This window comes from Thunnus maccoyii, chromosome 15 (assembly GCF_910596095.1).
Source record: "Thunnus maccoyii chromosome 15, fThuMac1.1, whole genome shotgun sequence".
Lineage (NCBI taxonomy): Eukaryota > Metazoa > Chordata > Actinopteri > Scombriformes > Scombridae > Thunnus > Thunnus maccoyii.
In genome coordinates this window covers 19859540-19875242 of record NC_056547.1, presented here as the reverse complement: position 1 = coordinate 19875242, position 15703 = coordinate 19859540, and the positions used below count along the sequence as shown (strand labels likewise).

The following is a 15703-nucleotide window of genomic DNA, read 5'->3' as shown; positions in this document are numbered from 1 at the left end:
CATTTCTTTAGCCTGACAGACTGGCTGTTTTACAGTAACAGCGATGACACTTTAAGCAGCAGATTGTCAACTCTGTGAAGGCTGAAATGACTTCTGTGGCTAAACTCATGTGAGCGGAAATCTTTCGAGCTGGTATTAAGGGAGACAGCAGGGTTTCAGAAAGGATGTCGCCAGAGGAGATCAGAGGAATGAAGGAAGAAGGGGCGCTGCACTGTTTTGATCTTATAAATCCTGACAGGAACACATCAGTGAGACTACTGAAAACACTGTGGGTGCCTCTCTGTGTTCATATGAGGGTAGACTCAGCTAAAGAAAGGTAGGAGGTGGGGGGGGGGTTCCTAGGTTTGACGTGAAAATGCTTACCTTGAGCTTTGTGGTTGTGACTTGTTTTTAGAGAAACCTGACCTAAGAAGGGACACACACATACACAGCCACAAATGGAGAAGCTCAAAATGGCATGCCATCATCCAGGGTGGATTTGGGGGTAAATTCTTTCATTCCAAACATTGAAACTAACTCACCAATTTGTAAAATCCAATTGGTAAAACCTAAAAAGAAATGAAAACCCCAAATCTTAAATTAGAGAATCTGTTTATGATAGAAACTTAGTTAAGTTCCCACATATTCTTCAGCCCCAATTCCACCCCTGGCCATACCAGAACAACACTATCACATCACTAATGACCCCTGAGGGCATCACTCACACATTGACCTCTACAGTCAGCTGCCATTGGGTAGCAAATGGAAAGCGCTTGATGACCACTCTCTTCTCAACTGCAACTTTAATTCACCAGAGCAGCCATGTGCAGAACTTAAGATAGTTGTTGCACTGGCCTGCTGTGTTATGAATATGCCACAAAGAAATGCTGCGGTGGCAGGTGCACGTATGACACATGAGCTAGTAAGCATTGTTAATGACGCTGCAGTATCATCCCACAGAATGGTGGCAAAAGAGGAAAAGCTTATATTTTGTCACATGTGCTCAAATCAGCTACTTTTTCTTACTACAAACATATGGTTCATGCTAACTGGTTCACCAAGGATGCTTTCTAAAAGTTTACCAATATGGTTCTCATTGCACTGATAATACCTGGACACTGCAATCTGAGACTTACCTTGAGGTCAAATCTAATTTCTTAGGGCTAGCTATCAGAAGCAACAAGCTGCACAGTGGTCATCAAAACACTGGATGCCATGACAAATGACAGATACCACATTCAAAACCTAACAAGGCACCACAACTTCACCTAGTGACACTCATCCTTACCTAAACCTGTTGTGCCAATGACAAGAAAAGAGACAGGATATATGTCAAAAAAGACAATGTGCCAAACAGCCCCAAACACCCTCATGTTATCATCATTGTGAGGCCACAGGATGCCTTCAAGTTAAAAGCTCTGGTTATACATATAGTTTATTGGAAACCTCCCAAAAACAAGTCTGGTGTAATCTTCTACTACACAATTGTTACAAGTGTCTTGTTTCTTTATGATAATTTCTTTTTGGTTACATAAAAATGTGATGAAATTATTAAAGCATTTTCATTCATTTTTTGAACCTCAAACTGGCCTTTCTTTACCCAAAAGTTCCAAAAAAGTAGTAAAAAAAAAAAAAGTGAAAAAGACTCATGAAGTCACAAAAGATTTCTGACATCCAACTTTAATATGAGGTCACATGGTAGATGTTGGCCTACCTGCCTGCGGCTCCCCCATCAGCTGAATCCTGGCTCCCCGTCTCACTGGGCGTGCTCACTGATTTGGATGGGGACACAGGGGTCGGGACTAAATAATGAAAATAACATGAGTCTAACATTAAATGCTGCAGAGGATGGACTAATCAAAACAATTTGGATGAAAAGCAACAAAGTAAAACGAGTGATGGACAAATAAAATTAATGTTTAACAGGAAGGAAGGAAGGGGAGAGCAGGGCATCAAATGGGTTGTTGATTTTATATTTATTATATTTTTGTACTCAGCTGTATTTAAAGATGCATTAAAAACAACTCGATAGCAATGACCCAATTCTGAGGCGTTGTGGGTGTTGTTACAATTTCAGACCACTAGAGAACGGTGCTTCCAAAAGCTTGCTGAGGTGATAGACACCCTGGGGAGCCAAACTAATCTAGAAGATTTGTGCACAAGTAAAAGAAGGATCTTTTGAGCAGATATATTTCTATTTCTACCATACTTCAAATCAGACATAATATTTATGTCCAAATACACTATTACAAAGTATGATACACACAGAGGTACAAAAAAAAAAAAAAGCTAAAAGGGAGTTGATACAAATATGTCTATGTGGACATATGTGCATAACAAATTAGGGAACCAACATAGGACAAAAAGACTGTAATGTCTGATGAAACCTTATTAAATAATATGTCTCACAGAAGTAATATATTATGCAGAGACATGCCAACATAGATATCGTTATACTTTAGTTCTGTGATCATTTCAGAATCAATAAAGAAGGGTTGAACTCATAATTTTCAGCAAATAATACAAATGGTGGGTTGCTGTGTGCATCCTAGATTGGCTGTATGTTAAGTATATTCTAAAAAATGAAGAGTCCTCAGAGGATATTTGGATACAATTAGGGGAGAACCTCTATTTTGTGTCGTATCTAGCCAGCTGAGCTCTCCAATGATTAGGACCAGAGATCCTCTGAGCACCCTTTCATTGTTAAAAACATAAGAATATTAATTACCTAGTGGAGGCTCTGGTGAAATGCCAATACTTTGTAGCAGGGCCTCGGTCTCCCTGCGCTTACGGTCTAAGTCTGAGTCCTCTGGGGTTGCCTCGGTCTTCTGCTGGCTCTCTGACTGCACAGAATACATAAAGTAATGTCAAGTTACCCCATCATGAGTCAAAAGTTCAAACATGCAGGTGCATGCACATTTTTATTAAAAAATCCAACACCAACCTTCTGCACACACATAGATGTTTGTATGCACGCATGGACACACACAACCTCAGCCTTTTATGTGTCACGGCCTGACAAAAAGCAATCGAACACACAAACAATACACACTAGTGTGTGATACAGTATGAGTGCCAGTTGTGTGAATTTACTCACTTTTTTCCTTACCTCTTTCTTCTTCCTCTCCTCCTCTTTTCTCTTTTTTTCCTCCCTGATCTGGGCGAGGCGCTGCTTCTTGCGCTCCAGCTCTGCTTTTAGGTCACTTTTGTCCGACATGGTCTCCTATAGGGCTTCAAGAAAGAGGATCGCCCTTTGGCTGTGGCTGTTATACATTTATATACAGTGGATCCATAACATTGCAGGTCAAGGAACCAATAGTGATCAATCGGCCACATTGAGCCAAGAGGGATTTCAACATTGGTGTGACACTCATTCCACTTAAACTAGTCTAATACATTAAAGCTGTATAACAACTATTTATTCCATTTAATGTCAGTTAAATTCAGTGTATAGTATATATATAATACAGTACATACATGTAGTACAGCAGACATTACCATGGTCTAATTAGATTACATTTTCATGAATTCAACAGCTCACTTATAGTTAGGATCTTGAATGAGGCTCATTAACAATGCCTCTGAGGTGTTACAGAAAGGTGGGCTACCTATTTATAGCAGTCTGCAGCCTGACCAGTGATTTGCTAGCTGTTAGGCCAGTGTCACATCCTTCACATATAGCAAATGAACAGGTAGCACTTGACCCTGCTCTGGAGGTTTAAATACGTCTGCCAAAGCTAATAGGAACACATATTTGGAGAAAAAAACTAAATATATGTAGGCCTTTGTGTCTTTTAGTATACAGTGAATGATAACCACAAAAGACAACACAATTAAGCCATATAACAGCAGCTAACTATACATACAGGAAGAAAAACACATCATTTAGCCTGAGTTAAATAGTAATGCTAGGGCATTAAAGCATTCGTAGCTAACGTTAGCTCATAACAAATATGACATTTATACATAGGTTACGTCAATATGTTTGAGGCCTTACCATAATTATAATAATGAATTTTACGGCGAATAACTAACATAAAAAGGAAATGATGTGCTGTTAACGTTTCACTCGTACCTTGTCCACTCGTACTGATAATGATGTGTCACCGGCAAAGATGCTGTCTCACTGCTGCACCCCGAAATAGAAAATCAACACATCCTCTGTCTAGCTAAATCACACTTAATCGAGGCCTTTCTGCGAATAGGTCGTTTGAACCTTTCCGTGAGGTTACTGCTGGTGACACCGGTTAACACAGAGCATTTCAGCGGCCGATGACCCAAATAAAGCATGAAACAGGTGCACTGCACGCCGATACATCCCTCAGAAGAGTAAAGATGATGTTGAGGCGGAGGAGAGGAAATCCCACCTCCTTTGACACGAGCTGTCGGCTCATGGCTTCGCATCACCGCCATCTTCTGGGCATTTGGAGAAGTGAGTTTAATTTACCACAACCACATAAACAAATCATTTTGGGTGTATATTGGTCCACAATAGGACGTTTGTTAACTACTTTAAACGAGTAATCAGACTCTAACGCGTGGCTGAAAGCTGCACGAATTTGAGATGGCGCATTGATTTTTCCCCCGGCTGCAGGTGATGCGGTCACTGCCTAACGGTCGGTAATGTATACTAACAACACTATCAAAAGGATTTGTGTAGCTATCAGAAATATCCGTTTGTTGTCAATCTTCAACGTTCACAAACATAAAATAAATAAGTGCTTTGAGTAGTCCGTCGGTAGGGGGTGCTGTAATAAAGCATTCATTACAGTCGGCAGAGTAATGAATGACGTCCAGGACCGTCAGTCGTGTCTAGGTGGTACTGTAACCCTACATTAGAGAACTCTCGCGGGATTTGTACGTGTTGTTCCTTCATTGTGCGCATTGTTTGTCATTGTACAAAATAATGATGTTTTATGATGTGAAAACGCAACGCTATGATCAAGATCTGGTAGGTTCAGGTTTAAAAAAAAACACTTGGTTAGGGTTAGGGAAAGATCATGATTTAGGTTAAAATTACAATTCTCGCGAGATCTTTCGCAAACCTAGGGTTACCATCTAGACACGACCAGCAACGTTGTAAAAGGATCCCGACGCTCCCAAAAAGTCAGGATCATCTTGGCGCTCATTGGTTGACTTTCATGTCAATCCGTCTTCTTCTCCGCCCAACAACAATACACACAACGGTCAGTGTCGGAAGCTGCATATTGGATGGTTTAAAACAACTTGCCCAAGATGTCAGAGAGCTGCTCGAGAAAAACAAAGGCACCATCCTTAAAGATGTTAATGTAACGAAAGGGTTTCTTGTGTGACGCCCAGCTATAAGCGAGATATTAAAAAAAGTTGCCAAACTGGAGTGTGCTGAAGAAAGAAAGGACAGTTTGTCCCTGGTACACTGACCGTCGGTCTGTGAAGGAGAGGAAAAAATGAAGTTCGCTCAGTTTTTGCTGAAAAACAGCTCAGTAGCTGGGATCCCTAAACAAGTGGAGAGGTTTTCCAAGTTTTCCCCTTCTCCTTTGTCCATGAAGCAGTTCATTGACTTTGGTAAGTGTTTCCAGTAGTATTGATTTTGTTGGTCAGTGCATGTTGCTTAATGTTTTCCCCCCACACTCACATGGCAGTTGCACAACTCACGTTTACTGTCTTTGTGTCTGGGTTGACAGTTTGCAGTAAGCAGGTCACTGACAGACAACTGCAGCTAATGCCAGTAAAATACACATGTGTACAGATGTTAATGCCTGTGCTGATGTTGTGTAACTTTATCTACATGAAAAGTATCACTTTGAACTGTTGGTTTTGATGTCTGACTTGATCTAAAAACTGACACTAACAGAAGAAAAGAGAAAAGCTAGTGTTGTTGATCTCTGCATTGAGATGAAATTAATGCTGTGATTTCAAAAACTTTTTGACATTTGGAGATCTCTGGGAGAACTGCATTTTTCAGCGATTGGATGGCATGCACTTCTGTTCTGGAAACTGCTCAGAAACCCATTTATTGTCAATATACCTAGGAAAGCTGTACATCCTGTGAATGCCCTAGGTCTCTAGTTTGTGGTTGTCAACTTTCATGAGGCTATGATTATCCTAGAGGTCACAGTAGGTGATTTTATACAGTGAGGTCAAGTGAAAAAATGGTACACTCACTACAATGAAATGGCTACTACTGAGGGTACTAACATCATCACACATAAATACTGGGCATCAATGTGAAGTTTAAGAAGTTAAGGACCACGTCCTGAAATGATCCTTGACAGATTCATTGGTTAATGTTTAGGATATAGGCTAAAGCAGTGTTTTCTTTCTTTTGACAGAATGGGGTCAAAGTTGGGTGCTTGCTCAGTGATTTTTTTTTTCTTACTCTGTCCCCTCATGTGACTGCAGGCTCAGCCAATGCATGTGAGAAGACCTCCTTTGTGTTCCTGCGGCAGGAGCTTCCTGTCAGACTTGCCAACATCATGAAGGAAATTGATTTCCTCCCTGACAAGCTCCTCAGCACTCCTTCCTTAAAGCTCCTCACCAGCTGGTAGGGTCTCTAAACGACACTACACCACATCCCTTTTCATGTAACCTGTTGTACCAAAGCCGTTGTTACCAAACTCTGGGAATAATGAAATATTAGTCTTCTGACAAGTCTCCCTGCAGATCTCTGCAACAACATTAAAGCAAGTGGACATGTCATTTATTTTCAGGGGTCCCAGACCTTAGCTATTCAGCCAAGGTCACTGCTGCTCGTTCAGTATACAATACCATGCAGTATAGACACAAGTTCATCTAGTCATCAGCATTTATGATCTCATTGCTGCATTGCTGTTGATGTTGTCTGAGGTTGTATGCCCTCGGTGCACTCACTGGCTAGATCTGGGAACATGCCTTATGATCTGTGTTTAAATTAGATAAGGCCGACGTGCTGCACGACCACATTGTCCCCGTTTCACGCTGGTATGCTATTCTTATGTAAAGGGCCTTTACAGCTCAGTGGATTATGTGATACGGTTCATTTTCTGTTGTGCCATAAACATGCAGCATAGATTTTGAATTTTGAAGCACGCATGCGCCTTGATACATGCCAGCATTACACTGCCGACACTTTTGTTGATAGTGGTCACAACCCACAGACAGGTATAGCTTTACCAACATGTTTGAATCTGCGTGTACACACTCATATCAAGGTACATAATGTTCATGGTGTAAAGAGTGGAAGGCTATAAATTGAGGGTGCGCTCAAGCATCATAAGTAGGTGAAATAATGTTACGTCAGTTCTATGTGTTCACTTGTCAGCAGAATAGCTGTTATCATTGTCACTTGTTCTTATGAGTTGCTATAAACACTCCCCGAATGCATGTGATAGATGTTGGATCCAAGCCCTGTCTTTTACCTCCAGCTCTAGGGACAGCCTAACCTTTGGTCCAGACTGAAATGTGTCCCAGAGGATGTATCCTACTGACTTTAGTTCATTCCTGACTTTTCCTTTAGTGCCACTATGAGGTTGACATTTGTTGTGATATTCAATGTCCCTAGAGGATACATTCTAATGACTTTCGTGATCTTCTGCGCTACCGTAAGGCTGATTTGTTTGTTCAGTGTTGAAATATCTTGACAACTATCAGATGGATTGCTGTAAAATTTGGTGCACACATTTATGGTCCCCAGAGGATGAATCATAATAACTTTGATCTCTGCCGTTTTATTAAGCACCATAATTTTGCCAAAGTTTGATTTTGTCCAAACTTTTGTTTATATACTTGCAAATCTCATGACATTCCTGTCACCCTCACTTGCACTTTGTGTATGGTGATAATTAGCAAATGTTTGCATGCTATTATGCTTAACCAAACACAGTGATCATGTCAAACATTACATCTGCCTCACAGAGCCTCTAGCATGGCTGTAAAGTCCAAATATACAGGCTAGTCATAGGAGAGTTCCCAAAATACAGTCCAGCAGCTTTTCTATGCTTTGTTTGATAAAGCCAAAACAGCAGTCTTGTTTCTGTGTAATGTTGAGTTGGTTTTTACACCACATACTTTACTCTGGCATATAGATCACTTTTGTCTTCGCTGTTTAAGTGCTTGTTTACGAGTCACACGAATATATGTTAACAATAAAGGTCATTACCCTTACTCTTTACATTAGGGCGTGTATTGTCTATATTTAGCTATGTACCTCCTGTACCGTGGCTCTCTCTTCATGCTTTCGCAGAGCTCTCCAACGCAAAAAGTTAATTTATCATTTGTTAATGCAAGCTTGTGAAAGTACAGCTTGTGTATTAGTCTATTTCAAGATGTACATGTGTTTGTATGATTGGACTTTATCCAAAATAGAGAAGTGAAGGTCAGTTGAGGGACAAATCCAACACGTAGAAATTACAGCCACACTGCAGTTCAACTTTCACCTACTTTTTCTATTGCAAGAGAGCGCAAGTGTGTGTGACTCACTGAGCTCAAACACTTCAGTCTTCTTCATTCACTGGCTGAAATAAAAAGACTGTCAGTGATAAGCAATAGCGGTGATAAGATTAACAACTATTATATAAAGATGGGATATTGTTATTTTAAGCATTTATAGTCTTGCCTTGTTACACAGTTATTAGAATTTTAAATTCTGAGCCAGTTTCACACATATAATCACCAGACAGATTACATTTTTATCATATTAAAGCTTTTTTGACATTCAGTTATACAGTAAATAAACTAGAGTTGAGGATGTTTCTGTATTCTATTTTCAAATGTATCTTTTTGCATCCATCAGGTATTCACAGAGTTTGTTGGAGCTTATAGAGTTTTTAGAGGAAAACCCAGATGATAAGGACGTACTGACAAAGTAAGTAATTTACGTACTCACACAATCCAGTTTGTTGATTTCTAAGTAACTGCTGACGCTAATCCTAAATCATGCTTTGGTTATTTGTTAACTGCCTATTTTCAGCCTCGCGCTGCAAACTTCAAACCAATCCAATGTGCGTTCAAACTGTACCGATGGCTTAAAAAAACCAATGAAAACAGCTGCAGGTGCATTTCTCATGTTCACATACCTTATCGTAAAGCCACTAAAGCCCACTGTCAGAGTCAAAAATTAGATGATAAATTACAGTGTTGCTCTAAAGGCCTTTTATTGCTCCACTGCTTCAGCAAAATCCAACATGCTCCACCACAAACAGGAACCATTCATACATTTCAATACCATCACAACAACGGTCCTTTAATTTTGCATTTATCCTATTTGTTCAGCACACCACAGTGTTTGTGACTCGGGTGTAGACTTTTTATCAAATACAGTTTACTAGAACTGTAATAACTGTAATAATAGAGTAATATTATACTTCACCCTGCTGCAGTCACTAGTAGAAGAAGTTTGAAGAAGTCTCCAGGATAGAGAGGGTGATGGATACTAGTAGGCTTAGTGTGTGTTTACATGTATGTGTATGTGTTTGCATGCTTTCAGTGTGTGTTTTTAATGGGCAAGATTTTTTTTGTCCATTGTAATCATTGAATTTTGTCATTTGTTTGTTACGTTATCTTATGTTAGACTCAACTAGACAACTTAAGATCTAATTCTTCCATATCTAAACCTTGATGTTTAAATGAAAAAAACACATGTGGATATCCAAACAAAGATGGTGGAATACCAAACGTTATGTGCTCATATGTCCATCATGTCTTTTCCCACAGATTTACACAGGCTCTGGTTAGCGTCCGTAATCGGCACAACAACGTGGTGCCCACCATGGCTCAGGGTGTGGTGGAGTACAAGGAGGCCTTCGGCGTGGACCCCGTCACCAACCAGAACGTCCAGTACTTCCTGGACCGCTTCTACATGAGCCGCATCTCCACACGCATGCTCATGAACCAGCACAGTCAGTATAGCACTCGGTGATTATCAGTGAGTTAATCAACACAGTTGCTCACACTCGAAAGCTCATGTTATTAAATTAAACTGTGTGTTAAAACGCTTTAGAGCAAGCTTTTAAAAGGGTTGACCTGAATAATTAAGTCATTTTTATATGATTAAGCAGCAAGTAGTGATCTCAGATGTGTAAATGCTGATAGAGAGCCGCATAGTCAACACGCAGCTTGCCTTAATGGTTTTACAGCAGTATAGCACTTCTTTTGCACTAAAAGGTTAATGCAAGATAGCAATAAGTGTTCAGCTATTGTTAACATTCCCCACTGCAAAGAACTCACTATAATTTACTAAATATTCACAAATGTATAGGAAGTGGATTGTGTCTATACATTTACGTTTTTTTGGAGTCACACACATTGTTTTTTTTTGCGTCCTTCAGCATTAATCTTCGAGGGCAGCGTGAACCCAGCCCATCCCAAACACATCGGCAGCATTGATCCCAGCTGTGACGTTGTGGAGGTAGTAAAAGGTAATGAGTGATCTGTCTCAGCTACAGTACTGCTGTATGTATAGACATACACCCTGGATGTGTTATCTGTTGTTTTTTGCAACACTCGCTGTTTGCATGGATTCATGACTGTTTGGACTTTAATTATCTGATCTTTTTAGAGTCAGTATACTGAGTTGGAAGTGAAAACATGTTATTATGAGGTGTATGGCTAGAAACTGATTGTTGTGTAAACTGGTTAACTAAGAGATATAATATAACGTCTGCTTGTGTTGATCTTCATTTATGCATGAATTGTAATTTTTCATCGTCAGAATGAATCTCATTTTCTCAACCACAGCTTTTTGTTTTTGTTTTTTTGTTTCACTTTGTAGATGCATATGAGTCATCAAAGATGCTGTGTGAGCAGTATTACCTGACCTCTCCTGATATGGAGGTCACAGAAGTAAATTGTAAGTCGATGTCGCTATTTACATATTGGCTTTCTTCCTTTTTAACAGGTGCCTTATACTGTATCTTTCTTGTTTTACCTGGATATTTTCTGCTGCACACATCTATGTGAGAGAATAGTTTTACTGATGTCCCCTCTAATCTTTGTTGGTTTGACTGAGGCCTTCTGTTTCCTTTTAGCTGGAAACAGAAGGCCCCAGTCAGCATTAGATATTCTTAATTTAAACCACATACTGTAGGTTATATTAACACTGTGTATAATATGATTACACAGCATAAAAGACTAATATATACATTATGAAATATGTATGTCCCTTAGTAGAAAATGTTTTTAAATGGGGTGATTATTGTCACAATATGCTCTTAAATAGATTCATGTTCCTAATTTTTGTTGCAGTATATCATTCAGAACATCTTCTAGTGCTTTAAATACAAACTGTACAAAGTGTAATCATATTCTTGGCAGATAAGCTCTAGAATAAATAAATCGACATGACAAATGAAGTTGTTATCTGGCTTTATTTGGCATGGGTGGCTCTAGCTGATGTTGATTTTCTTTGGTCTTATCTTGGGGCAGGAGTTATTTAAAGTTCAGTAAAACACCAAGTTTTCCAAGAGGCCTCTCTTTTCAGCCAGGGTGACATGATGGTCAAGTTGTTGTTTTTTTTTCACAGCCAAAAACCTTGGCCAGCCTCTCCACATCGTCTACGTGCCATCCCACCTCTATCATATGCTGTTCGAACTCTTCAAGGTACAATAACCAACAAATCTGAAAACCAAATGTATACTATTCTTCACCGTGTCTGCTCACTCTGTATTTAATACACTTTGCCTGTTCTTTGTCAGAACGCCATGAGAGCTACAGTAGAGACCCATGAGACGAGCCCGACGTTGCCCCCGATCAAAGTGCGAGTTTCACTGGGCACCGAGGACCTCACTATCAAGGTAGATGAGGACACTGAGAGTTAAGATATGTCACGACTTAGCACTGAAGGTAGAACGTGGGTTTTAGAGATAAACAAGTGTTCTAAGTCTGTACTAACAAAGACGTACATGCTGTGCTGTTTACCACACAGATCCACTTTGTGCCATGCATCACTCATTACAAATACTGTGTGTGGGTCCATGTGGAAATGGTTTACTGGAACAGGCCTTAAAAAGCCCTGATGACTTGATATTCGCAGTATGACATTGTTTAGATTCCGTTCAAATGGCAAATGATGAGTTCACGGGACGCGAGCCCGCTGGCAGAACAAAGAGGACCCTTAACATACCTCTCCTTTATTTTTAGATGTCTGACAGAGGAGGTGGAGTCCCTCTGAGGAAGATTGAGCGCCTATTCAGCTACATGTACTCCACAGCTCCCAGTCCCGTCCACGCAGACAATTCTCGTAACGCACCTCTGGTGAGATGAATCCGTTGCACTCAAAGCTTATTATAGTTGCACAGTTTTATTCATAAGTCATTTCTTGTCTTAGTCAGAACACAATATGCTGCAAGAGCTCAAGCTTGCTTTTGCATTTTACACATGAGATACAGTTTAGTAAAATCTCAAATCTGTACCCATATGACAAACTGAAGATCTGTTTACATGAGCAACCTCTCTGCAGTACACAGTTTATGTTTCATGTGATAATATTTTAGAAGCTGGCCCAGATACTCTAATCTGTACAGAAACTGTAACTGTTATTTTTCCGTCCCCTCCGTCCTTCCTCCAGGCTGGTTTTGGTTATGGCCTGCCCATCTCCCGTCTGTATGCCAAGTATTTTCAGGGAGACCTGCAGCTCTACTCTATGGAAGGTTATGGCACCTCAGCTGTCATATATTTGAAGGTGAGAACAACACAACCTCCATATCGACTGTGCCAGAAATAACAATGAAGGCCAACTCGATATAGATTTCACATTTTGTCAAGCACAGATGGAAAGTTGTAGGAAAGAACCTGGATGTGACTGTCAGTTCTTGCGTATATTTTGGTATGATAAGGATCCAGACTAATTAGTTCCCATCTGTACTGTATCACAGGCGCTGTCCTCTGAGTCAGTGGAGAGACTTCCTGTTTTCAACAAGTCCGCCTTAAGGCATTACCAGAGCAGCACAGAGGCTGATGACTGGTGCATGCCCAGCAAGGATCCAAAGAAACTGGGCAATTACGAGAGGAGTCGCTGATGACGGACTGATGGAGGTAGCGGAGGAAACTCTAAAATAATAGAAATAAATGAAGAAATAATAGATTTAAGAAGAGGGTCCATGTGGGGAGAAATGGATAAACTTGTACTGTAAGTGGGAGAAGGCATGTTCCTGGACTTGGACTTCAGCAATGTGGAATCTGGATTCCTTTCTCTCCCAAGAAAGAAGCCTAGAAGGAGAAAATTGCTCATCATATGGTATCAAGAATCAGATAAATACGCAGAAATAACTAAGCTGAACTATTACTGCCTGAGCATGATTTCAGAGCAGCCTCTGGGGCAATTTAATCCAACAAAAGCTCACCACATTTCATTTTATTATATGACCATTACAGGCTGATGATGGTAATGGAACAAGTGAAGTATTAATCCCATTTTAGCTATAATAACATGGTTACACTGTGAAACAAGCATGCAAGCTGTTTGTGTTGGTGCTCGTTATTTTGTTTCAAAGTTTGTCATTTAAAAATATTAAGACTAGCTTGGTATGGCTGTATTATTATTATTGCATTACATTGAATTGTAAAACTCAAAGCCCAGTGAAGGCTAGCTACAGTGGGGTCACTCAAGCTTAACATGTTTGGTCCCATCATAATCACAAAGGGTGCAATGTTTGTTCTCCTTCTTGTTTCTTGTTCATGTAGGCATTTATTTTTTTGTCTTGCAGCATTGCTTCATACACATAACTTCTGCATTTCATCATCAGTTCTCACACTACTGGAACATTTCAGACACTAAAAGAAGGAATTAACTCTTAACCATCAATGTAACTCAGTTGTGCCATTTTTAGTCTTTAGCTTCTTCAGAGAAATGTAAATACAATGTGATCCTGTTAAACGAGGATTCTGAATGTCAGTAAACTACCTGCCCGAAGCCTTAAGTGTTGAACTCTGAGATAATTTTTGGCTGGACTTCAGGGACCTGCCCTATAAACATGAATGTCTGTCCCCAGCTGACTGAGTGAGTCACTGACTGAGTGATGAAGTTACGCCATTGGTCAGGTGAGTGATGTAACTTCATCACTCGCCTCGGCCGGGTGTTGCCACTTCCTGTATCTGTCATTTCAAATTAGCATTTCATACACTGTCAGTTCAGTTAAGTAGTTTATTGTCCCACTGGGAGAAATTTGGCTTGTAGCAGAACACAGGAAAAACAATGATAATACACACATAACAGTATAACAATAAAATCTGTAAAAAGATGGATTTTGTACAGGATTGGGTAAGACAAAGTGCTACAGTGTTAAGTGTGAGCAAAAACTGCATAGGTGCAGGGAAACATCTACGTTTGGTGCAAGTTAAGCATGCGTTTTGCTATAAGAACAAAGGAAAATGGAAATCTATTGCACTTTGCCCTGGGAAACCTGTACCTCTCACCTGAAGAGAAAAGTTCAAATGCCTCAAAGAGAGGATGGTCTGCCATATACTAGCCATATACTAGGTTTTGACCTAATCTTGTTAAACTTGGACTGATGTGAATATCAGACGGTGTATCGAAAAATGTAAGCATAAATATGCTTGATAGATGTACGTTTCCATAAGGAAAAATTATATGTGCTCTTCTGGAGAGGTGGAATTGTTTAAACTTAGTATTGCAATATATTTGAAGTTACTATGTATGTTTGTGTGTATGGTTGAATTGTGAATAATTGATACAGTATTGTGAATTCTGGGGTTGTCCTTTAGTTGTACGAAATCCCAATTTAGCCGTGAACTCCACAACACATTTTCTCTGTTGACATAAAGTCAACATGAACTTTTTTCAGTGCTTTGTAAGAGTAACAGTGTATAATTGCACAGTGGATCTCTACATGTTGATGGTAATGGGATATTATCACCGAAGTGCTTTGTAATGACATGTATTGTTTAAATACTTATTTACTACCTACTCTACAGGGTTTGAAGGCCCGTGTTAAACCTGTATGTTGTACTGCAGGGAACTGTGCTTCAGTACTGTACTATATGACATACTTTGAGGCATCATACTCAGATTTGTGTAGCATGTTATCTGTATCTGATAAAATTATACATAGAGTCCAGTGTAAGAGACACATATGAACAACATGGACAGGTGCTCAGACACTGAAACAGTACAACAGTTACTGCTGTTTGCAAGCTGTATTACAGATATTGCGTTATCTGTAAAAAAAAAAAAAAAAAAAAAAAACTTAACTAAAAAAAAAACACATGTTCCATCTCCTCATTACACAACAGTCATACTTTCCTAAAATTTACTTCTTAAGTCCACCTTTGCCTATTTTTAAGCTATTAGAATTGCAGTGAAAAATCAAATGTCTATTAAAATAATAATTTCACAAGTTTTAGATTTTTATGATTGTCTCTGAAGTCAATGTTTAGCAATTGACATTTCATGCTGTAGTAACATCACTCAAAGGCCAAGTGTTACTGTACTGAAGTTGTGGTTCACCACTAAAAAGGACCAGTAAATGTAAAAAATAAAAATCTCACGTCACTTCTCAATACGTCGTTTCTTCTGCCTTGTTCGTCTGGTATGTTGATGAACATGATGCATTTGTAGTCGCTTATTGTTAATGTGTTAATTGGTAGCAACAACTGAAGGATCAGTTGAACTGTGCAACTGTTGAAGGCAGCTATCAACATAAATAAACAAGCCTATGTTATTCTCTGATTCAGTTGGCCAGATAAGAAGTTCTCACAGTCATCTAACCAAACCCAATAGAATAACAATAATAGAATAATAATAGAATAACCA

General features: G+C 39.5%; 2 protein-coding genes across 12 annotated transcripts in view; one reads left to right on the top strand and one right to left on the bottom strand.

Moving 5' to 3' along the window:
* LOC121912832 (cytoplasmic dynein 1 intermediate chain 1) overlaps positions 1-4794 on the bottom strand; it is a 56561-nt gene extending 51767 nt beyond the window's left edge. For 3 of the 11 annotated variants that reach the window (XM_042435295.1, XM_042435297.1, XM_042435306.1), the window contains exons 1-5: positions 4055-4794; positions 3077-3210; positions 2708-2822; positions 1692-1781; positions 364-409 (exon numbers count right to left, since the gene is read on the bottom strand). In XM_042435295.1, the coding sequence (XP_042291229.1) occupies positions 364-409; positions 1692-1781; positions 2708-2822; positions 3077-3196 (371 nt within the window). In that variant the 5' untranslated portion in view covers positions 3197-3210; positions 4055-4794. Of the gene's footprint in view, positions 1-363; positions 410-1691; positions 1782-2707; positions 2823-2923; positions 3043-3076; positions 3211-4054 lie in introns of those variants that run through there. The other 8 variants (XM_042435300.1, XM_042435301.1, XM_042435298.1 and 5 more) reach the window with 7 other exon arrangements.
* Positions 4795-5050: 256 nt separating this feature from the next.
* Positions 5051-15452, top strand: pdk4 (pyruvate dehydrogenase kinase, isozyme 4). The gene is made up of 11 exons (XM_042435308.1): positions 5051-5523; positions 6361-6502; positions 8729-8800; positions 9649-9833; positions 10263-10352; positions 10706-10783; positions 11456-11532; positions 11628-11726; positions 12073-12186; positions 12500-12613; positions 12807-15452. Exons 1-11 carry the CDS (start codon positions 5406-5408, stop codon positions 12948-12950), a joined length of 1233 nt encoding a protein of 410 aa, XP_042291242.1. The 5' UTR covers positions 5051-5405; the 3' UTR covers positions 12951-15452.
* Positions 15453-15703: the final 251 nt, after the last annotated feature.

What these genes read in the sequence shown, in the direction of transcription:
- pdk4 (XM_042435308.1), top strand. Translation starts at nt 5,406, where the DNA reads ATGAAGTTCGCTCAGTTTTTGCTGAAAAACAGCTCAGTAGCTGGGATC. An exon ending in GATAAGGACGTACTGACAAA is followed by an intron (nt 8,801 to 9,648) that starts GTAAGTAATTTA and finishes CTTTTCCCACAG; the next exon opens with ATTTACACAGGCTCTGGTTA. An exon ending in CGTTGTGGAGGTAGTAAAAG is followed by an intron (nt 10,353 to 10,705) that starts GTAATGAGTGAT and finishes TTCACTTTGTAG; the next exon opens with ATGCATATGAGTCATCAAAG.